Raw genomic sequence first — 22,329 nt, 5'->3', positions numbered from 1 at the left:
CTTACGGTACATGGCCTTTCGAAGCTGGACCCCATCGTAAGTCTCATGAATACTCTTTGACTTTTGCTAACGTTGGTATGCTGCAAGGCTCCTTGAGGCCTCAAGTTTAATACTTGCGGACTCATTTGAGGACGCGCGCGCATGCGTAACAGGGGTTATGGTTTATTTATCTATGGGTGTCCCCGTTAACACCTCTAGCATGCTGCGGCATGTTCAACCTAAATGAATCCCCTTCGGGTCTCAATCCTCGGAGGCAACCGTGCAATTCAAATGGTCCGATAAGAATCCATGGCGTTCCTCGACTCCATTGCTTTATTGATTGGGTCTTATATCACCGGTCCCCCTCAACATGTCGTCCCGTTCGACTGCGATATGTTCCATACCATTTCATTCACTCCGAAATACCATTCTAGACATCTCCCCATCTGCCACCCCACGCAGAGTTCGGCTTCTCCACTGCAGACAATTTCTAGATCATGACATCCTCGCAATTCACGAGTATCCCGATAACCCTTCTTTCCCATACACAGCTGTGTCGTACGTCTGGAAGGGCTTAGGTGTTGACCCTAGCCACACCGATCACAAGTACGGTACATTCGCTGTCAAGGGCGCTGAACATGGCGACCCGATCAGCATCGATGTCCTCAAGCATGCGTGCACTGCTGCTGTGGACGAAGGATCTGATTACATCTGGCTTGACAGACTCTGTATCTTGCAGAATGACCACGATGACAAGGCCTGGCAGATCCGCCAGATGTACAACATCTACAAGTCTTGTGCACTGTGCATCGTTTTACCTGGTGGAGTGCGCAGACTCGCACGGGTCGATGAAGAAACGACTTGGATCCACCGTTCATGGACGCTCCAAGAAGTCATGGCGCAATCAAAAGTAATGGTCTTATTTGCTTGGACATACGGAAAGGCGTTGTCCATGTCAAGTGTCAGCGCATTGTTCGGTTATAACGAAGTCATCCAAGGCCAGTCGGCCATTTGTTCCCTTGATCACGCCCTGCAGGCCAGCATCGGGAGGCTCAACCTCACGGCAGAGCGGAAGAAGTTTGAACCCTTCTCAATCAAGCTCCTTGGTCACGCAAGAGATCCTAATACCAGCGCACTCCTGGCTGTTCTGAATGGTGGGGGTGTAGAGTCAGAAGCTGGTGCACAAGCAGTATGGCGATGCTCGCTCATGCGCACGTCCTCATTCCCCATCGACACCGTACTCAGCATCATGGGCATGTTCGGAGTGACTCTTGAGCCTCGTGCCTTCCAGAAAGGGGACAGACGAGGTGCAACTATCGCACTTGCCAAAGAGATACTGCGGAAAGGAGGAAGAGCGAGTTGGCTCGGTCCTTCCCTCTCTCTTCCCCCAGCAAAAGGGCTCTCTGCATTTCCAGAATTTCCGCACGTGTCTGTAGCAGGACAAGCAACGCTGACGACCAAAGAGGGGGACCGACCAGTTGCAGAGTTGCTACCACGGGTCACAGAAGGATGGTTGAATGGTGTTCCGACAGGGGTGATGGATGATGCCGGATACTTCACTTTTTCCGCACCTGCTGCACTTTTGGTTCCCACCGGTCTTCACAAGAATGATCCTACCCTGTATGACAACAAGTCACCATTAGATGCCACTGGGCAGCTACAGGTCGTCGCAATGGACTGCACTATCTGGAAGATACATCTCGATGGTGAAGAAACCTATCAGCCACCACGCCGCACTTTTATTGTCTCCATAGGCTCTTTGGTGCACTATACTTCTGCTACCTTTGGATGCTTCGTGAATCCATATCGCTACAGGGCATTGCTGGTGGAGGAGGACGGGGATGGAAAGTTCCGCCGGACGTCCTATTTCGCCTTGGGTGAAGCATACGTACCCTACATTGAGCGCTGCAAAACGCACACGTTCTGCCTTGGAGATTAGACTGCCCTTGTTTGGCGGGAAAGACATAACAGAGGAGGAACAAGAGCGAACGACTGTCGTCAGCTTCCTTCTATTTTGTCTGCCTATGGGAGACTAAAGAAAAGTTAGGTCGGATCGTACATATGCATGCAATATTTAATCAGTATGTAACAACTAATTGTGTTTTAGGGAGGCAATGCTGCAAAGACCAAAATAACGATCTAAGATAACCCAGACGCGGCGGCAGCGCTTAAGTCACATCGTTCAATTGTACGGTAGGGCTGAGGGCGAGAGGCCAGCTTGGCCTTCTGTCGTACGCATATAACTCAAGTTGGTGATTTATATGCGGAGGCAGCTAGGACTCCGTGCCCAAGCTGATCACGAAGAAGTCGAGCAGGCACGGTCTAGTGTTTGATCCCAGCGCCAGAGCAGTTTGTATTCGGGGCGTGTTTGTTGACGCGAGAAGACAGTTATGGTCGCAGGAGCAGGATGATTGAACGAGACAAGGTTGGTTTATGGTTTATTAATTATTACTTCCGATGTCCAATTTGCCTTATTAGTCGTCAGCCCCTGAACCAATCAATGTCCAACTGTTCGTGTATAAACCACCAGAATTAATGTGCTATCCCGGAATTCTACGGCATGATGTGCGTCTCCTCTGGAAATTTATATTGTTCGAAAACAAAGCTTAATTCGTGCGGATTGAGGACAGAGTCTTCTGGCCACGTCGTCGCGCACTTTTTTTCGCTGGAATCTGTTATATTACTGTGCCCCGGGCTTGTACTACAAGTACTATGTATGAGTCGCGAGCCATCCAGATGCCATATCTCGCGAATCTTTTATTTTTGGTCTGAGAGATACATTGTTCCTTAGATCGTCTAGCATGTAAGGAATGTGTATCGTAACAAATGAATCACCATGATGATGATGATAATGATAACAATAACAAAAAAGAATGGAGTATCACGTTATGGTATCCAGTAGAACGAATGCGTATGGTTCGTAAAGTCATAAAGTCGTATGGTGTGATAGATGGTGAGTCGATAGCAAGGAGCACAACGTATACAGGATAGTTGGTAGCGGAAGTGAAACACTAGATCTCATCATCGAAATCGAAGGAAATGGGGGAGGAAGATGTAGGAGGTACTTCATCAATGAAAAAAGGAAGCCACTTCAACACATCGGGGCGTCTGCTTAATAAATAGGCGGGTATTACCCGCGTATTTATTAAGCATACGCCCCGATGATCTGCCGAAGGCAAAATTGGCACGTCGGCTGTCATAAAGTCACTGGACATCGCCGCGGCAGTTATATCAATAACGTCACCTTCCAATGGTAGAGCGGCCCCGATCCCCATGTCCAGCCAATGAACAGGACCTTAATCTTGATCATTGGCTGGCATGGAAATCGGGGCGGCGGCCTCTGTGACCATGACCTCTCTTTGCCCTGCGTGTTCTGCGAAGTGCAGCTGAAAGGCATCAGGTCTGGTATACCAAATCATAACAGTTAATAATGAGACGAGCATATTGAGATTGGGGATACGCACGTGGGCGAACGAACAGGGCAAGATCCATTGATTTTCTCTTAAGCATCCTTATGCTTTGCTGACCTGATGTGGCGGTCGTAGTAGGAGCGGGGAAGGATGACCTCGCGATCAAATAAACATCTGTATTTCTGGTGTCCCTTTTTATCGACTCCGGGTTCGAGTGTCTGTCCCAAGGACTAAGGATACGACCTCGCAACATGAAAAGAAAACTCACAAAGTCTGGGTCGTCGGCTCCTCCAAGGGCGGAGGATGAGCGACAAAGTTTGACATGTGGCTGAGGGATGAAATCAAACTGACACTTGAGAGTTCGATGTGTACTGGCAAAGTCCCGGCGGATTATCAAGGAGGGAGCCACGGCATGCACGTGGCATCTACACCGCGCTGCGATGCGCAGGGTCGAGTTCAATGGGACAGAAGCGGCTCGCAGACGAGATCTTTCGCAGGATCGAAACCGCTGCCCTCCGCTCTACTAGCCCCTCCCTCTCGTTGTAGCTGCACCCTATCTTAGGGGGCTATAACGCTGCCCCGACCGCTCATACTTCTAGTTCTACGTAGGAACTCCTCCTTTTAAGCTATTTTGGTAGGAGTAAATGGTCCGTGCCCTTGTGATAAGGGCAGGCTGCGATAGCCCATGAACGGACTCATGACTGACCTTAAACAAACGAAGGTGTACATAATGGGGGGCTACACGAGTTGGCAGAATGCGATTCTTGCAGACTAGATCCTTAAGATCCTGCGAACCAATCGTATACGACCGATTGTACCCCTTTCGAAACCCTAACCCTAAGGCATCTGGCATAATATTTGTTTTAGCAGTCAGCCGCTCTGTGCTAGAACTCAGAGTCGGGGAAATAATGTACACATTCTACTCTTCCGAGATCCTTTCGAAGAACTGTCTAAGCGTATCTGACAGTACTTCAGGCAGCGCCTCAACGCTTCGTAAAACCACGTAGTAATCGAACGGGAAAGAATCCAGATACCTCTCCACCTGAAGCTCCATGCGCCCGTTGACCATCGTGTAGGCGACTTGGTTCATCGAGACGATCGAGTTCTGTACAGCGGGCGTGTCTTTTGTTTGCCCTTGCCCAGAAGTGGAGGTCGAGTGCAGTGAGTCAATTATGATGAACACGATCATGACGCGTTGGCTTGCTGCCCGTCTCAGCACCTGTCGCAAACGCTCGTGGTCCTGACAGATACCGTCCGATATGATGATCTCGAGCTGCCACAGTTCACCTGCACTTGCCGACCCGGTGGCCCTTCTCTCCCGAGCACTCTCTAGCACCCCGAGGCTCGTTTCAACCATATCCAGAACGTTCGTTGCACGTTGCTCGAATCTGAACGCGCCGAGCGTCTTTGCACCAGCAGCATCCGTAAATGGTCCTTCATCGAAGCCATGAAGTAACTCCATGGCCTCGCCGAACCTAGCAATTGCGATGTCGCCGACCTCAAGTTTCCCCATAGCATTGCTCACGAGGGCAAGTGTCTGATAAGCGAGATGTACGCTGCGGGAACTTGCCATGCTGCGGCTGTCGTCGAGCGCAAGAAGGACCTGGTATTCGCGCTGGCTGGGGCGCGTACGCCGAAGCCAGATCTTGTCCTTGGTGTAGTCAGAGGCGATGTAAGGAATGATCTTCTTCATGTTAAGCCTTTTGCCTGTCCGGTAATCGCCTTTGAGACGAGTGGCCAGGGTGGGTGCAAGGATAAGGCGCAGTTGTTCGCAAAGAGCGTAAGAGAGGTCGTGTGTGAGGGATGTGTAAAGCCGCCAAAGAGACTCGGCGGCTTCACAGGTATAGCCTGAATCCTGCCAGGTCCGGAGGGCCGCCTCTATGTTTTCAAAGGAGCTTTCTGGACTGGGCTGTTCCATGTCTTCGTCGACATCCGCTTGTGCAGACGAAGGATCAGGACGTGAGGAAACATGTTCGGGCCTTGCACCAGAGCGCGCTTCCAACTGAGTTATAGCGCCTTCGATGTCTGGACGTGAACCCTCCGTGGTCGGCTCTGTATGCAATGATGCCAATGACTGTGGTGGTGGTACGAGCTCATCCGGGCAGGGAGCATCGATGTCCATGGGTAGTGCAACTGCCTCGGTTTGCTCATCAACAATCCTTAGCTCACTCAGCTTCGCAACCTGCTCCTCGCCTGCCGCGCCCAGAGCCTGCATCTCCTCGTCCGCATCGGCATACTCCACCTGCTCAGCAACGTGGTCTGCGACAGGTGGGGAAGACTCTCCACCGCCCAGGATCTCTTCGAAGCGCTGTTGTACTTCTTTGAGGGCATCACCAAGGTTGCGGATAGGGTTCGTAGCGAGTTCGGTGTGTTGGCGAGCATAGGCTCCACCATGCTGCGTGCCCTCTGCCGATGTACCTGGTTTCGTGGCAGTGTCAGTGGAAGACGATGGCTGCGAGGGTTCAGCATCATCTCTTGGCCTGGTCACAAGTCAGATACAGGTATATGCATGGAGAAGTAGACGTACTTTGATTCTTCAGAGGTCTCGTTTGTGCTCTGTTCAGCTGCTGCGGGGTCGTCCTTCATTTCACCAGAAGCGTCGCCTGCCTGCCCTTGTTGCGCACTATCATTGGCCTGTGGTTCGTTGTCCTTGTCCCCAGAGTCTCCGTTTCCGGGCGAGACATCTGGGCGAGCAACAGCGCCTTCCTCGACGTCCTCCTCTACATTGTCTGCATCGTCTGCAGCATGGGGAGGCTGATCCGGCAACTGGTTTTCTTGCGATTGAGGTTCTGGTACATCTTCTGGGGACTCATCTTTTCCGGGTTGATCGGTTTCCTCCATCTCATCGGCGTCTTGTTCATCTTCGTCCAGCTCCGTGTCCATTTCATCCCCCATGTCGAGTCCTCCTTGATCCCCCTGTTCGTCGGGCTCCAGATTCATGTCATCGGGCAGATCCAGAGTGTTGGCATCGGGAATGTGCTCGTCCATGGGCGCACCATTCGCATTTGGGGCCTCCAAGTCTTCATCAGGTGCTTCGCCCTCATTTTCATCGCCTTCTTCTTCGACCTCCCCACTTTGTTCATCCATCGTTCCATCTTTCTTTTCTTCTTTCTCCTTCCCACCCTCTTTCTTTGATTGGTTGCGCTCCTTGGCTACGACCTCTGACTCCTTCTCCTGCATTTCTGAGCGATCTTGGGGGACTTGATCCTGATCCGCAGGATCTGATTCCGCTGATTCGTCGCCCCACAGCTTTTCATCGACCGCATCCGGATCACCTGCATCAAGCTTCCCCAGCTGCTCATCCGGCCCCTCCTGCTCATCATCATCATCCTCTTCCTGATCTCCGTCCTGATCTCCGTCATCTGGCACATCTTCCATCTCCCCACCAATATCCTCGCTCATCTCAATGGTGTTATCATCAGCTCCGTGTTCCTGCTCATCTGGGGCTTCGCCTTCGTCCCCTTTCAAGCCTTCAACCTGACTTTCATCCTCGATCTCCTTGCTCACGTTCTCCGTTCCCATTCCCTCGCCCAGGCCCACTCCTCCGGCGGTCTCTGTGCCTCCTTCGCCGTCACCCGAATCAGTCGCCTCTTGGGGTAAACAAAAGCCTTGCCTAGCGATGGTATGCATAACAGAGCAGACGATGAAGTCAAGCTTGAAGAGGGCCTTTGTCCACTGACTGTGCACCATGAGGTGTTCTCCCACGAAAGCAATGTAGAACTGGAGGAAGGGGAGTAGGCGCCGAAGGCTTGCCTGGATGTCGGACTGTGGAAGGGAGGAAAGATGGGTCGTCATGACATTCAACCGTTCCAAGAGCACTTCAAGGTCGAAGGCCTGAGTAAACCCTGAAACTGTGCGCGAGTCCTCGCTGATGAAGTTATCCTGGGGTTCATCATCAGGATGCTCGTCGGTAGACCCTTCCGGACATCTTTTCAAGAGGGACTGCACTGTGACCAAAAGCGTCTCGATAATAGCATCCGCACCCAGTGGCTCTACAGTTCCGGATGCTGCCTCGGCGTCTGTAGAAGCATGTTGATCACGCAGCCAGTGCTCCATAGGAGACAAGATGTAGCTGAGTCGCGGTTCCGTCGTTTTCATCTTTTGAAGGTAGTCGGGAAGGGCACGGAGATGTTCATCAGCTTCTTGAACAGTGGCGTATTCAACTGTTGGGGCAAATAATTAGCCTGTGACTATGTTTGTGAGGAAACTACCCACCACCAGGCAGCACCATGAGCATTGTGCACTGGCTTCCCCGGAAAACCTCCGAAACACGGTCATAAAGAAGTCGTGTCTTGACACAAACTGATTGGACCTCAACCATAACTGAGGGTGCGGCGCCCTGGTCCTCCTGAATCTCGACGAAGAGGCGAATTCCTTGGAGAAGTTCTTCGAAAGCATGCACGGCGTTGCCGAGTGTTTGACATAGATGCATCAGATGAGTGGGCGAGAATCCTTTGGTGACAAGTAGAGGTGCTTCGACGAGGGTCTGGAGGCGCTCCGCGCACCGTTTGATGTCAACAAAACACTGGAAAGCCTTTGAAAGCCTGGAGATTGGCAGTAAGAAACGTTGTCATCAGGAATTTGTTGACTTACGAAGACCTCCCCTTGAGAGCTAATGAATAACCCGACTCCACAAAGGTAACACCCCGAAGCAGATCGCGCGTGCTTATGTCCGAGTGATGATCGGAAAGCAAGACTCTGACTGCCGGAAGTGCACCACGAAGGCGGTCGAAGTAATACTCCCCCTTCTCGACATGTATTGAGCTTTCTGGAGGCATTGAGGGTTGCTCTCGTATCCAGCATTCATCTCTGAGCTCGGCGAGCACTTCTGGTTTGACATTGGCAGCAAGACCAGCACGTTTGAGCTCCTTCAAGAGATCGCTCAAAGCCTTCTTCTTGCGAACCAGCAGACCCTTCACGTATTTTTCTCGTTTCTCCTTGGAAAGACCTGGGGGCACACCTTCAGCTGATAGGTCTCGTGCGGTAAGGATGATTTCGACCGCAAGTTGGTCGACATGATGAGGGAGACGTCGGCGTAGGAAAGCCCGAATACGATTGTTCACAAGCCCGCGGAATCTCGCGAGTGTCTGGTTTAAATTGGCCAGATGAGAAGGAGTGGAATGGGTTTCGTTTGGTTGCGGACATTCACCGCGCTCCAGAGTGCATGCTATAGAGAGCAGATCTCCCGAGTAACCCAGTGCATCTATTGATTGAGCACATTCTGCATCACCAGCGAATGTCGGCAACATGCGCCCAGTAATGGGCTGACGCAAGATCTCCCGGAATTTGCGGATCAGCTTGTAGAGTTGATGATGCGTTCGCTGAGCACTTTGCTTCAGGGCATGAACATTGATGTCTTTCCAGCTGGCAAGCTTTATGAATGCCTGAACATCTTTCTCAAGTCCTCCTCTTTGGTCTGCCAGAGACCCGGCTAGCTGGACTGCGAATAATCTGTAGTATCTCCGAGTAGACGTCAAGACACGTCCGACGCGTTGGAGGGCATTGCGCTGCCATCCGTCCAACGTAGACGAGATATGACTGACGATGACCCCGAAAGTCTCGAGGAGATCCAACCTGACCTGGAATTGACCTAGGGAGCTGGATTGCATGAAGTCATCAAGGAGCGATGGCAGTTGCCTGAGATAATGTTGGAGAGCTCCAGTACCAGCGTCTTCATCCTCGTTAGCAGCACCAAGCGTGCCGCGCACTGTGAGATCATATAGCCGGAACCAAAATTCCGAAACTCCTTTGACGAACGAGTCGAACTGAGATTGTAATAGCACTTTCCAGCACGACAGCTCCAAGCGTCTCCATTCTACGATGAGCATTGTCAACTCTTGCTGATATGCCCTGAGGCTATTTCCGCGGTGTGCGTACATTTCCCACTCGTCGGTCTGTTGTATAATTTGCTCCAGGCCGGACAACAATTTGGCAATGGGACTATTTATGTCCAGGGCCAAGTATGCATCGCAGCGGTCTTTCAGGTGCTGTAAAACCATCTGATCCGGCCAGTCTTCAACGAGCGCGATCAATCGCATTCTAAGGGAGTTCACCGCTATGAGGGCCTTCTTTGCCTCTTTAATGTTCGCGTCAGTGTAGAAGTTGAACAGCTGGTCGGCAGGGCGCTCCTGGGACTTCAGCGCGAGAAGATGATCGTGAACCAAAGAAAGCTGTTCGTGCAAAGATTCGTCATCAAGGGTGTCTGGAAGTGTGGGATATCGATTGTCGAGGAGCGTCTTCAAAACCGACCGACGAGATGATTGAAACCTCGTACTGGGACCTCCAACACTGATGCCGATACAAGCAACTCCAGTGAGTCCAAAGTGCATCCCCAGCAGCGCTTCGGCTGCAGAAACACCAAAAAACTCAGCGGGCTTCTCTTGAATCCTGTTGGGAATACCGTCAGGACTAGCAAGTGCATCCTCAAATGTCGGGAACAGCTCCAAAAACTCTTTTTGTTCCGCTTCAACTTCCGTGGAGGCATCGTGATCAAGGGCACTACGTTTGTATAGCGACGTGTCATCATGTTCCTTCTCACTTTGGCGAGTGCGGTCCATAGTCCAAAGCCTGAAAGCCTGTTCATATGCCGCATGGACAGCAGCAGCATGGGGAGCGAGACCCGACATGGTAGCTTGCAGACCTATGGCTGATACATGGAGAAGGACCTGGTCAGAGGGAGATGCTCCAGATGCAGCTCCTTGTTCAAGTTGCGTCTGCAGCAATTGCGCACTGCGAAGAGATGGATATGTCACCAAAGAAGCAGCAACTATGTTCTGTTGAGTATGCTGTGCGTGGGACATTTGCTGTGCAGAACAGCGAACAAGTCGGATACCGAGACGGAGGAGGAGGAGTGCCAGTTGGATAATTTTTGCAATATCTTCAAAGTCACGGTAAAGATTGTCCATCCGTTGACAAAAACCGGATATTGATTCCTGCATCACGGATTCGCGTGCGAAAGCAGAAGGATCACCGGTTTCGAGAAGGGCAGTTAAATCATCGACCTTGCTGGATTGGATGACTTGACTTTGAAGCTGCGAGACCTCGGACCAAAATGTGTGAATGCGATTACCATCAGCACGTCGGGGAAGGTTTGAAGAACCCAATGGCACATGTTTGTGTTCTCCGTCAGATAAAGCATCGAGATATTGTGTAACGCTGTTGAATAGATTGCCAGCGGTTCGGTGTTCCCACGCTCTATGGAGAGACGACTGGGTCGACAAAAAATCAGCCTCTTCCTGAGAATACTCCGCTAAACGACGGATCACGGCTGCGGGGTCTACCGGAAGATCAGGAATTGATAGGTCAAGGATCACTCTGCTGAGGGAAATGTAGCAATGTCCCAAGCGGGCCACCATGATGTGTTGTGGCTGGCGGTCAGCTGCGAACCGTATAATGGTGGGGCGCAGAAACAGCTGAATAGCTGCTCTCAAGGGCTCGTGCTTTGAATTTTCGAGGAAAGACAACATTTTCATGGGAAAGGCACTGCTGTGGACGGGAGATCCAAGCATGGCTTGCCAGCTGATATCATCAAAGGATGAAGCAAAGCAGGATGCAATCTGATGAGCGATTAGAGAAGGAGTACAATGGTGACCGCCGCTTCACTTACGGATAACATGCATTGGTACATGAATGCCGACAATTGTTGTACCCGCGGCTCATGTACAACACATTGCATAGAGAGCAGCCGTAGGTGACGGCGAACAGCACCTTCGTGCCCTTCAAGGGAGGATAGCGAAACACTCCGCGCTTTGCTACGTGGTGGATGAGCAGACGAAAAAGATAAAAGCAAATTTATTATACTTCAGTTCTATTGAGGCTCGAAGAAGAGTTGGGCAAAGGAGGACATCCGGCCCATCAAGTATTTCCTGCGCAGGATCTCGTCAGGCACTGGATGTGCAGAGGTCACGTCACGATCACTCACGACCTGTGTTGAGCATGAATTCCACAGACTTGCGAGCCATCGAGTCTGCAAAGCAGTCAAGAGATGCGTGGGAACTAATGAAGGACTCAGTCGCATTGCGAGGGATATAGTGGTGTGCTTACCTCCCCCTCCTGCGTCATATGCCCATATGAAATGCTGATATGATGCAAAGCGAATGAGGTCTTCCCGTGGTTCCTCGCATGCCACGTCGATCAAGCGTTTCATGATAGAGGCAACAATCTATAAGATGCCATCATGGATATCCTGCAAAGGAAACACCAAATCGCAACTCACCGATGATGATGATGATGACGACGACGATGCCTCACGAATGTTACTCAACCAGGGCAATTCACAGATAAGGAGAGAAGGATCGACATGTCGTTTGAAGGAATCATTGCCCCCATGGAATTTCGACGTAACCTAGAATTTTGACTTCAGCGATGTGCGCGCTGGAACAAAAATTAGACTGAACCTTTTCTTTCACCGTGTTTGCCAATTCCATCTCTAAGCTAGTGGATACTGTACTCATGAGCGGAAGGGTACAAAGGGATAAAACTTCTAGAATTTGTTTGCGGCGGACTGTTGAGGATTGATGAGAAACGTGCTGAGCGCAAACAAAAAATTCATACCGTGCTGGTTTAAGCCTTCATATGGCTGCCCAGCGGCATACTCGAGACTTCTGATCTCTGGAACTGAGACTTCGATGGTCGTTGGTGCGAACAAGTGCGTCCACATTTCTGTCAAGCCTAGTCCAGAGGTGGGGGAAACTGCCTCATCTAACACAGCAGAAATACTTGCGAGGCGATCAAACGCCGGGCTCCGCGATTGCAACGCGGCGATGATTGATCTAGAGCATGCTTGTATCGAGGAGTAATCGACATATGTACCCGCTCCTGATCGTCGGAGTTGCCTGGAAACACTCAGTAGTTTGAGTGCGAGTTCAAGGTCCACCAGCTGATAATACTTCAATGCGAAGGACAGGATAAGAATGGCGAATTGAAATCTGACCTGAACTTGAGAACTTCCAACGATTTGGTTGAAAACCTCCTCAGCCGCTCTACGTACCTCTCCCAGAACTTCACGAATAGCATCCAGCAGTCGTGAATATGTCGGATGTTGCTGACGTGTTGGTAAAATTATCTTGCTCGCACCTATGCTGTGCAGTTCTTGCGGCATCTCCGCCCGCTCGGTGTCATCGATGAATATTGCAGCGATCAAGTTCAAAGTTTGAAGGAGCATCAAGTGTATTGGATGATGACTGGTTTCATGACTGCAGAACTTGCATGGCGAACAAACCATGAAAGCATCCACTGGCTATATTTCAATAGACGTATTGAGTACATGCAAATAGTGCGACGTGCACTAGACCCAGCACGGATGTAGCAAACACTAACCAGAGCTGTAATAGCGTCGTTCGTCACTCGGGAAGCGAGGAGATCTTTTCGCCACTCAGCAAAGAGCTTGAAAGCCCCCGAAGAAAGGGTATCATCCAAAATAGACTGTGATATGCACGAAGGCCTTGCCAGCTTCATATAGCGCCGCAACGAAGGAATGACATTCAAAGAGATTGTCCTTAGGGTGAAATTAATCATAGCGCGCAGATCCGGTTTGGATGGTCGAAGAAATGGTGCCAGAGTGATCAACGAAGACGTAGAAGACTCTTCTTCCATTAACCCAGACGGCCATGAGTCGCTACCTTCTCCGGGGGTGGTGTAGAAAATTCCTCTACGTGCAAGCTCGTGTGTTACGGCGAAAGAAGAACCTGTGCCTAAGACAGTCCTAGGAAGTCGACGATGAAGTCGGAGGCGAAGTTCGTCTTCTGAGGAGAAGGAAGCGGCCAATGACACTTCAATACCTCGATTTCGCATCGCACGCGACAGCTCGCCATATCGAGGGTCTGATGTCATAAACATGCGAAAATTGGGATGCGGTTTGAGCGCTTGTACCGCACCATTGACATATCCTCTCTCGCTGAGAACGAGAACTCCACCAGGTTCACAAAGAGAGTTCAGTCGATCGAGGACGGAAGGATTACAGAGATTTGCGCCGTCCAGAACTACCCAATGGCCTCGCTTAATTGCGCGTACGAGAGGTCCATCGACCCATTCAAATTGGCCACTTGATGTCATCACGGACGATAATTGCCGAACGCGATGCAGTAAGTCCTGTGCTTCATCCGAAGAATTTTCGACAGCGAAGGCCGATAGTACTTGTGCTGCAGAATGGAGAAGGGAGTCGGAGGATGGAGGTGCTGAATACAAACCGAGAAGAAGCGGAAGAAAAGTCTGGTGATCAGTGGCACAGCTGGACAGGCATCTAGAACGACTTTCTCCAAAGCTGATGATGTCTTGAACGAGAGCAAGCACCCGGGTACGATGGTCCATTTGTTCGAAACCTCCAAGGATATCCATGGTATCAGTGGAACTCGTGATGGTTATCTCATGAAGGATATTCCCTGAAAGATCAGCAACAGTACGGATGAGCTCTGACTTACCGCTGTCGTGTCGTCCTGTAACAATGACCAACCACGACCTAGAGAGACATGCCCCAATGGCTTCTAGAGTAGCAAGGTGAGCTTGAAGTAGGCGCCTGGGTCGAACATTAAGGGTGTTATTACGTCTCTCTACGAGGTAGTGCCCGACACGGAAGTGTGACGATGATATGACAGGATGCGGATTGTGAAGAATAGTCGGGCTAGGTAGAGCAAATGTTTGGTCGAACAATTGTTGGGCGCAGTTACGATCAGCGAGAGTTCTGAACCTGCTGAGGTAGATGACTCGCAAGAAATCTCGAGGATGATGGGAAATGGGCGATGATTGCAATAACTCTCCCCAGCGGAGAACATCACGAAGGTTGAATTCCCAAGGACTGCCGTCGCGACCAAAGGTCCTTCTGTGTACAACTTCCTGGTTCAGGCGGCTGTTGTATGTGATCATGGCACGTAGCATGTCCTCATCACAACCCCTGAAACGTTCTCGGCAAACAAAAAGAAGATCCTCGGGGGAAAGCTCCTCAATATAAACCTTCGTAAACCGGTCCAGAAATGACTTTGGAAGTCCCTTGCGACCTCCCCCCTGTTGGAGTGGATTTTGCGCTGCGAAGACACGGAAAGCGGGGTGTCGAACGAAGGATCTGCCGAGCTCAGGAATGTATACAGTACCGCGGTGGTCCAGCACGGCATTGAGCCCCTCGAGGATAGCTTGGGGTGCGAGATTCATCTCATCGAGGAGAACCCAATGTCCTTCTTGCATGGCAGTTAAAAACTCGGCGTCTTTCCAAGCGAATTCTCCAGGAGAGCCATTCTCAACAGGAAGATCAGAACCGAAGAGATCCATGAGATCCGTTTGGTCGGACAAGTTGATCCGACAAAGCTGATATCCCGAAAGCATCGCAAGAGTGGTGATTAAACTGGTTTTTCCGACGCCTGGACTGCCTTCTAGAAGGACCGGCTTGGAGACCTGGCATGCCCTGACCACTCGCATTGCATTCTCACGAGCAGTCGGCGCCTGCAGATTGAAGCTATGCAGTACTGATCCTAACGGGCCTTTAGGGATGGCAAAAGACCCAAGTTGCACGAAGTTCGATGCGTCAAAAGCGTACGACTGTTCGGCTTCCTTGAACGGCACGAGCGTCTGCAGCTTTTCCAGGGCATCATTCCTCAGTTGACTTAGTGCGTCAGATGAATAAGAAGCTAGCTGTGGCAAGGATCCAAGACCGTCGAGGAAAGTCATGTGGGCTGCATGATGCTGGGATATTGTCAGTAACAAAATTGCCTGGACACACAACTCCCACATACGAATATTTCTGCCGGTAACATGGAAGTTTCTGCACTGCCGGAACACGCGGCATTAACGAATGTTACCCAAGCCTAGAAAACACCGATGAATACGAATGGCTAACACTGACGAAAGGGAGACCTACCAATATATCTCGCAGGGAGCAAATAGCAGGGTCGCAAACTCTATCCCGAAGCCAGTTAGTAAACTGCAGGAGCGGATCCGTGAACGGCTTCACGGAGTTGTGCTTCCACGAGTGGTCGATAATCAACCGCAAATCCGCCTGATTGGTTACGGCTGGTACCCAAATCTCCGTGAAACGGTTTCGTAGAGCAGGAGAAAGTTCTTTCTTGCCATAATCACCACCCGGATTCATGGTAGCAAGCAACTTGAACTCGCTGGAAGCATGGATGGCGGGATAATCACCATCAATCCCGCCACGTTCTGCAAGCACGATCGTACGACCAGGTTCCAGGACGCTGTTCAGACGTTCTAGAACAGAATCGTCGGCAAGGGAGATTTCGTCGAGAAGGAAAACGTCTCCTCCGCGCATTGCGCGGACTAATGGTCCATCATGCCATTCAAACAAGCAGCAGATCCGATTGAGGTTCTCCTGAATGTCGCGTAAGGGAATCAGAAGCGACGGGTCCAAATCCTTGCTAGACTTGAGGAGCGTATCAATGCGGGACAACAATTGTTGAGAATCAGAAGGCACGTCGTCAATGCCCGCGCGCTCAAGGATGGTATTAGCATCACGGATGATATTGGCCTCGGATGAGGCACGGTTGCGTACAGGTCGCAAGCCACCGATAAGGTCTGCGGTCTCTGTGTTTTGGTGGCAGCTCAGTGTATACAAATGCTTGGAGATGACCTCCGCGAAGAGCTGACAGACAGATGTCTTCCCGGAACCTGTCTCTCCCACCAAAAGCACAGGCTCGTTGAACCGCAGAGCACGTGACACTAGGACGAAGAGCCGCTGCATCGCACTAGTCCAGACGACCTGCGAGTCTAGCGGTATGGGGCATCCTAAAAAGCTCTGTACATCCTCCATTGTGGAATGAATGTCGTAGATCGCCCGCTCGTCAATGCGAACCTTCATGATGGATTCTATGACCTCCTTCACCACGATTTTGTCATCCTCGCGTCGTGCACGTTCCGCAAGTAGCATGTACCCATTCTCCGCCAACTCTTGATAACCCACCGCATCACGACCGGCCCACCTAAAGAGATCACGAAGAGTAGCAAAGCCTTGCTTGCTCTCGAACACACGACCCGACTGACGACGTTTCTGCAATTCACGGAACACACTGACGATTTTCTGGCCATAAGAAGGTGCGATACGGCAACGCTGGCAGAGAATAGTTTCAAGCTCAGCTTGGGGCACATCTTGGAAGTGAACCTCGAGGAAACGGTTTCGGAAGGCACGGGACAAAACCTTCCTCCCTGCATATAGGCCAGGGGGATTCTGCGTTGCGAACAGCATAAAGTGTGGATGTGGGCGAACGACCTCTTGTGTCTCCGGGACGACGAGCTCCCGGTTGTCATCGAGCAGCCGATTGAGAGCTTCCAACACGTCCGTAGGTGCCAGGTTCAGCTCGTCCAGTACAATCCAATGTCCATATCGGAGAGCATGGACGAGCAAGCCGTCTTTGAACACGAGCTTGCCAGTGGCAGGATCAGAAACGTATGAGCCGAGGTATTCCTGCACGTCAGTGTGCTCATGATTGTTGATACGGATAAAGCGGTGGCCAGTTCTGCGAGCGAGGTATTCCACCGCACTCGTCTTGCCTGCGGAGGTGGGCCCCTCAATCAGCACGGGAAAGCGGCGAGTCAAGACGATTCTTGCGAGGTCGATGAGCTTCTTCTCAACTGATGGCGTCATGATATATTCCTCCATGGGGTCCTCGGGGAGCGGTCCCTTCTCTAGATGAAATGGTCCAAACTTGATGAATTCTTCTATTGACTGCCCATGAGGAAGATTCGGTTCCCTGGCGAGCAATGATCGGGGATTGCGAACACCAGCAAGGATATGCTTCTGTGCAAGGGCTGTCACTGTTTCCGCGCTTGTCCCGTCCAACACCATAGTGAATGCCATCAGCATTCCTTCCCAAAGTGCTCGTCGCAGCCCGAACATCCCTGCGATATCTGCAGCAAACGTCAAGGCTCTCGCCAGCGTGCGCATGCTGTAATGAGGCTTCTTGTTCGAACCATCTGCGAGCTCTGCACCCTTGGCAGAAATATAGAACTCCGCAATGTCCATCACAGCACCCTTATCGCCAACCGCATTTGACCCGATATACTGTGAGACAATGCTGAGGAGAGTCTCGCGATCTGCATCGGGGGGTGGGACATCAATTTCTGTGAAGCGTGCACGGATGGTGGGCGGGAGGTCTTTCTTGCCGACGTCAGTAGCGGGGTTCATGCATGCAAAGAGACGGAAGTCAGGATGCCGCGGAACAGCAGACAGGGAGCCTTGCTCAGTAAGCGTGATTGAGGCTGTTGGACCGCGCAGGAGGCCTGTAATACACTCTAGTGTCTCGGGACTTGCCAGGTTGATCTCGTCCAGGAGAATCCTGGAGCTCATATGAGAAGTGTAACTGTGTGTAGCTGAACTGTAACATACCAGTCACCAGCACGCAGAGCCTTCACGAGTGGGCCCTCCACAAAATCAAACGTGAATTTGCCTTTCCCTTGTGCGTGTTGCAGATCGAATTCGACCACATCCTTCTCAAACCGTTCCCAGTCTGCTTCGGAAAACTTCATCTCGGCTTCGACTTTCCTTCGTTTCCTCGGCGCGTCGGGGTCGTTCTCCCTAAGAAATGGGATCAGAAATTGAGCGAGCCAGGTTAACTTCAACACATACCCTATGACTCCTTCAACCTTGCCTCGAATTCTCTCCCTTGCCATCTTCCCGCTCTCCTTCCACATACCAACAGCCCTTTTCCACCGCCCTTCCCTCACAGCTTTCCTCAAACCGTCCTCAAAGCCCGCATTTCGCTTGCGGCTAAACGTTTTTCCAAATAGCTCACTCCAATGCTCCATCAACTCGCTCCCCCTGACACGTGCATCAACAGGACGAAAGCCCCCAAGGAGATCCGATGCTTCTGTCTGGTGTGAGAGATTCAGAGAAATTAGTGGGCGGCGCAGTAATGATGCAAGATATGTCACTGCGCTCGTCTTACCCGTACCAGTCTCACCGGTGAGCAGGACGGGCTCGGACAGCGCAAGTGCAGTGCTGATGCGCGAGAGGAGCAACAGAGCTGGCTTGTGCAGGGCGAATGGTCTCGAGGATGCACCAGTGCTCATGCCCTTCATGGGACGAGCAGGAAGACGTGTGCGCCCACAGCGTGCGGCGAGCACATCCCCGTTCACATCTTTCTCGATTTCGAAATCTGATGTATGCCTTAGAAGCAGCCATTCCTGCCGCTCTGCATCCAGATCTAAGTGCACCCCAATGACGGAGGAAACCTGCGCAGAGTGTGCACGCGCAGACGCGGTGAGAGTGCCTGCACCGAAAAAGACATCGCGGGCCTCGAGGAATATTTCTTCACGAAGACTTGGATTTGGGAAAACGTTTGAGAGTGGTAACAGAGTATCATTATCCATGTCCATATCCACTGTATAACCGGACGGCAGGAGGCGCTCGACTCGCTGGCAGAACTTCTGAAGTTCACGCAGTCCAACAGGACGCGAAGATGACGTTGAGCCGAGTGCTTGCACGTCAGCCCAGAGCTTAATGAGAGGGGCAGCAGCTCCCAAAATCTTCGGAAACCTGCTTTCTATGATAGATCTGACCTCTTCCGCGTCTGGTGCGCTCACCATGACTTCATGCCATTTGTGTGAACCAAAGAATGTTGGGGGAGGCACCTTCTTTCCGTGCCCAACAGCAAGCGATCGAGTGGCAAATAGCGCAAAACCCTCCCGCGCCTCGACACGGCCCTTGCCGGGGACCTCTATACCTGCGCGGTGTCCGATCCAATTTCCAAGCCCCATACTCTCCACAAGTGGTTTCAAAAGAGCTAAAACTTCCATGCTAGCACGATCAATGTCAGAAAGTACGAGCCAGCGCCCCTCGCGCAGTGCGCGCACAAGCACGCCATCCTTCCATTCAAAAGTGCCAAGCAGTGTTGGTGAGGAAACATACGAGCCAAGAAGGGCCCGAGGGTCAAGGGAAGTGTCGGCTAGGTGAACGATGACGATGAGCTCGTTGACTGGTGTCGTCGGGTGTAAGTTGGAAGCGAGATGGGAGATGAGGAGTGATTTTCCTGAGGAAGGTGGGGAAGATAGGAGAACAGGCAAGCGGAGGGATAGGTTCGCCGCAATCTCACGGAGAGCAGCGATAGCGGAAGGCGTTGCAATGATGTTAGAAGGAGAAGGTATGGTTGGAGATGACTTGAGCATCATTAAACCATGCATGTTCACAATCCATGGACTAACAGAAGTATTAGTTTCGTATTTGTGACAATATAGCAGGCGGCCGACCTCAGATCTGCCTCCGAGAGAGGCTGTAATACATCCTCCGCTTCAAGAGAGCAAAAGACGGGACTTTCGAGAATTGTATCACGTGCATCATGAATGCGCTTGATCTCTAATGTAGGCACAAGCCAGCCGTCCGTCTCAACGACAGTCCCGTCAATAGTCTGGCCATAGTTAATTGGACAATCGACACCGCATAACTCGCCAAGGACATGGGTGATGAGCTTCTCGCGCTCAAGTTCTGCCATACCGACATGTGATGCATAGCACCGAGCAGCAAACAATCGTACGCCTGCATCAGGGTGAGGAGGGAAAAGTAACTTGGATAATAGCGACGCGTCCCATAGAAGGTGCTTGGGGAGGAGGCGGTTAGCGCGGAGAAGGCGATAATATGCAAGCAATATGCGGTGCAGACGAGGGATTCCAATGTCAGCGATAGAAGGAGCCGCAGCTATGAAAGCGAGTGGTCCCTTGGATAGACATGGTTTTTGGAGGAAAGCGTATAAGCATCTAGAACCAGACATGAGACCAAAAACACAAGTGCAATGACGAGACGCACGGATATAGCTCCTCATGGAACTCGATGAGGAGACAAAACGCGATGAACTTGTCTTCGATATTGTCATCGTCGTGAAGCCATCTGGCGCACAAATCAATCAAGATAGGTCGGAACAGATCAGCGATTGTCAGAGTAAGAGCTGGGACAGCTAGTAGGCGAGATAGTGTGAGCAGAGCATGAGTTGTTGTGTTCGCTTCTGTTATTTGATGGATATGAATGGAATCGGGAGGCAGAAGAGCGCGGAGTGCGCGTTTTTGTTTTGCAAGATTGATGCTGAGTGGGTCGAATGCATTTGTCGAGGTCATCATGGCCATATGATGTAGAAAGAGGCTTTTGGTTGTGGCATGCAGTATTTAGTATGCCGTTCTGTTTCTCGTTGTTGCTGATGATGTCAATCTCACCGCGCTCGTGCTCGCCGTTGTAGTCGATCTGGAGTAGACTTCATTCTCGGAAAAATGCTGCACTCACGTGACTTGCATAGACTGCGTTTCCATTCTGGGATTATCGACTCTTGTGCCCCCGAACAACTGAACAACGCTCTAGCAGCACGATCGATCACCCATCGCTAACCATGGCGACATCCAAGACGATTCTTGACATTCGCGGCAAGCAGCTAAAGCTTGAGACAGCAGCTGACGTTGCCCCCTTCATCGCCGGCGTCGACCCTACCAAACTCACTGCCATCCATCTTGGAGGCAATTCCATCGGCGTGGAGGCTGCAAAAGAATTCGGTCGATTCCTCGAAACTTCGGACGTGCTTCAAGTGTGTCTTCTTACCTCTGATATTAAATATCTAGGGGTCGTTCCCACTAACCCGCGTACAGCTTGCAGACTTTGGAGATATCTTCACGGGACGTACTATCGAGGAGATCCCTGCTGCTATACAAGCACTCCTCGATCCACTCTCACTCAAGACTTCCCTTCGAGAGATAAACCTCAATGACAACGCATTCGGAGAGCGTGTTGTGCCCTTCCTCACACCCTTCCTCGAAACTAACCACTCCATACGCGTCCTCCGCCTCAATAACAATGGCCTCGGGCCTGCTGGTGGCAAGAAGATTGCCGAAGCAGTGTGCAAGTCCGCACCAACAGATGGTTCACGATCAAATCTTGAGGTTGTCATCTGCGGCCGAAATCGGCTAGAGGATCCAGGAGCCACCGCCTTCGCCAAGGCGTTCGAGGCACACAAGACACTCACAGAGGTGCAAATGCCCCAGAACGGCATTCGTATGGATGGTGCCGAGGCCCTTGCTCAAGGTCTTGTCGCGTGCTCCGAATTGCAGATTGTCAATTTCCAGGACAATGCGTTCATAGATGTGGAGATGGATGAAGAAGGACGGAAAGCTGTCCGTGCATGGGGTGAGGCCATTAAAACTAGCTGGCCAGAGTTACGCTTCCTAGACCTCTCTGACTGCATGCTCTCGAACGGAGAAGGCGAAGTGCCACCACTCCTAGAGGCTTTGAACGATCCGAATTCGAAGAACCTTCAGAATCTTCGGGAGCTACGACTGCAGAACAACAACCTCGATGCCAAAAGCTACGAGGTCCTCGCCCAAGCCGTGACGAAGTTGACCAAGCTCAAGCTGCTAGACCTGCAGGACAATGATGACGTGGAGGATAACGAGCATCTAGATGACATCGCCGAACACCTGAAAGCTCATGGCGGCAAGCTCTTCCGTACGGAAGAGGACGAAGAAGAGGAGGAGGCAGATGAAGAAGGTGAAGAAAAGGTTGAAGAGCCACTAGTGGAGGCTGAAGAAGAGGAGGAACTTCCTGCACCACCGGCAAAGGAGGAAAAATCAGCCTTCGAGATGGTTGCAGACACACTTGCCAACCTCATGGGCAAAGTGCATGTCGGCTGAAACTCAAATAAGAATGTGTAGATGTCTTACTGTACGCTACAACTCCCAAGAATCCTAAGTTACCATGTATACCAATTCTATCGTATAATAGCAGCAGTTAAGTATCTGGATTTACCCGATCCTCAAAAGGATCTTGAAAGAGGGGAATGCATGCATTGTTTTAATGTTCTACATCGAATGCATACCACCCCTGCAGGACTTAAAGGTAGCGGGATCATTGACACTATGATCATGCGTGTCCTTTTTCTCTAGTAGAGTTTGAATGCACAGTCATAGCGAATATTAATATACAGAGCTGAAACTATTTGCAAGCAAAGTGTAAATCGGGTATGCAACAGAAAAC

General features: G+C 51.2%; 3 protein-coding genes across 3 annotated transcripts; 2 read left to right on the top strand and 1 right to left on the bottom strand.

The window, feature by feature from the left end:
• Nucleotides 1-181: 181 nt before the first annotated feature.
• On the top strand, nucleotides 182-2,202 carry DEU56DRAFT_552027 (uncharacterized protein). The gene has a single exon (XM_041346765.1). It carries the CDS (start codon nucleotides 350-352, stop codon nucleotides 1,916-1,918), a length of 1,569 nt encoding a protein of 522 aa, XP_041213220.1. The 5' UTR covers nucleotides 182-349; the 3' UTR covers nucleotides 1,919-2,202.
• A 2,005-nt stretch (nucleotides 2,203-4,207) lies between these two features.
• Nucleotides 4,208-20,591, bottom strand: DEU56DRAFT_551953 (P-loop containing nucleoside triphosphate hydrolase protein). The gene is made up of 19 exons (XM_041346764.1): nucleotides 20,125-20,591; nucleotides 19,572-20,075; nucleotides 17,953-19,521; nucleotides 17,713-17,901; nucleotides 15,235-17,662; nucleotides 15,110-15,181; nucleotides 12,708-15,059; nucleotides 12,322-12,627; nucleotides 11,943-12,267; nucleotides 11,786-11,892; nucleotides 11,605-11,733; nucleotides 11,433-11,550; nucleotides 11,311-11,384; nucleotides 11,190-11,254; nucleotides 10,996-11,140; nucleotides 7,983-10,945; nucleotides 7,605-7,933; nucleotides 5,917-7,552; nucleotides 4,208-5,863 (listed from the first exon to the last, which is right to left on the bottom strand). The coding sequence occupies exons 1-19, from the start codon at nucleotides 20,436-20,438 to the stop codon at nucleotides 4,309-4,311; spliced, it is 15,180 nt and encodes a 5,059-aa protein (XP_041213219.1). The 5' UTR covers nucleotides 20,439-20,591; the 3' UTR covers nucleotides 4,208-4,308.
• On the top strand, nucleotides 20,535-22,104 carry DEU56DRAFT_970569 (uncharacterized protein). The gene is made up of 2 exons (XM_041359434.1): nucleotides 20,535-20,887; nucleotides 20,949-22,104. Exons 1-2 carry the CDS (start codon nucleotides 20,696-20,698, stop codon nucleotides 21,984-21,986), a joined length of 1,230 nt encoding a protein of 409 aa, XP_041213218.1. The 5' UTR covers nucleotides 20,535-20,695; the 3' UTR covers nucleotides 21,987-22,104.
• Nucleotides 22,105-22,329: the final 225 nt, after the last annotated feature.

Source organism: Suillus clintonianus (assembly GCF_016758775.1).
Source record: "Suillus clintonianus strain FC179 chromosome Unknown DEU56scaffold_8, whole genome shotgun sequence".
In the NCBI taxonomy this organism is placed as follows: Eukaryota; Fungi; Basidiomycota; class Agaricomycetes; order Boletales; family Suillaceae; genus Suillus; species Suillus clintonianus.
The sequence above is the reverse complement of the archived record's forward strand: the minus strand, read 5'-3'. Positions and strand labels throughout refer to the sequence as shown.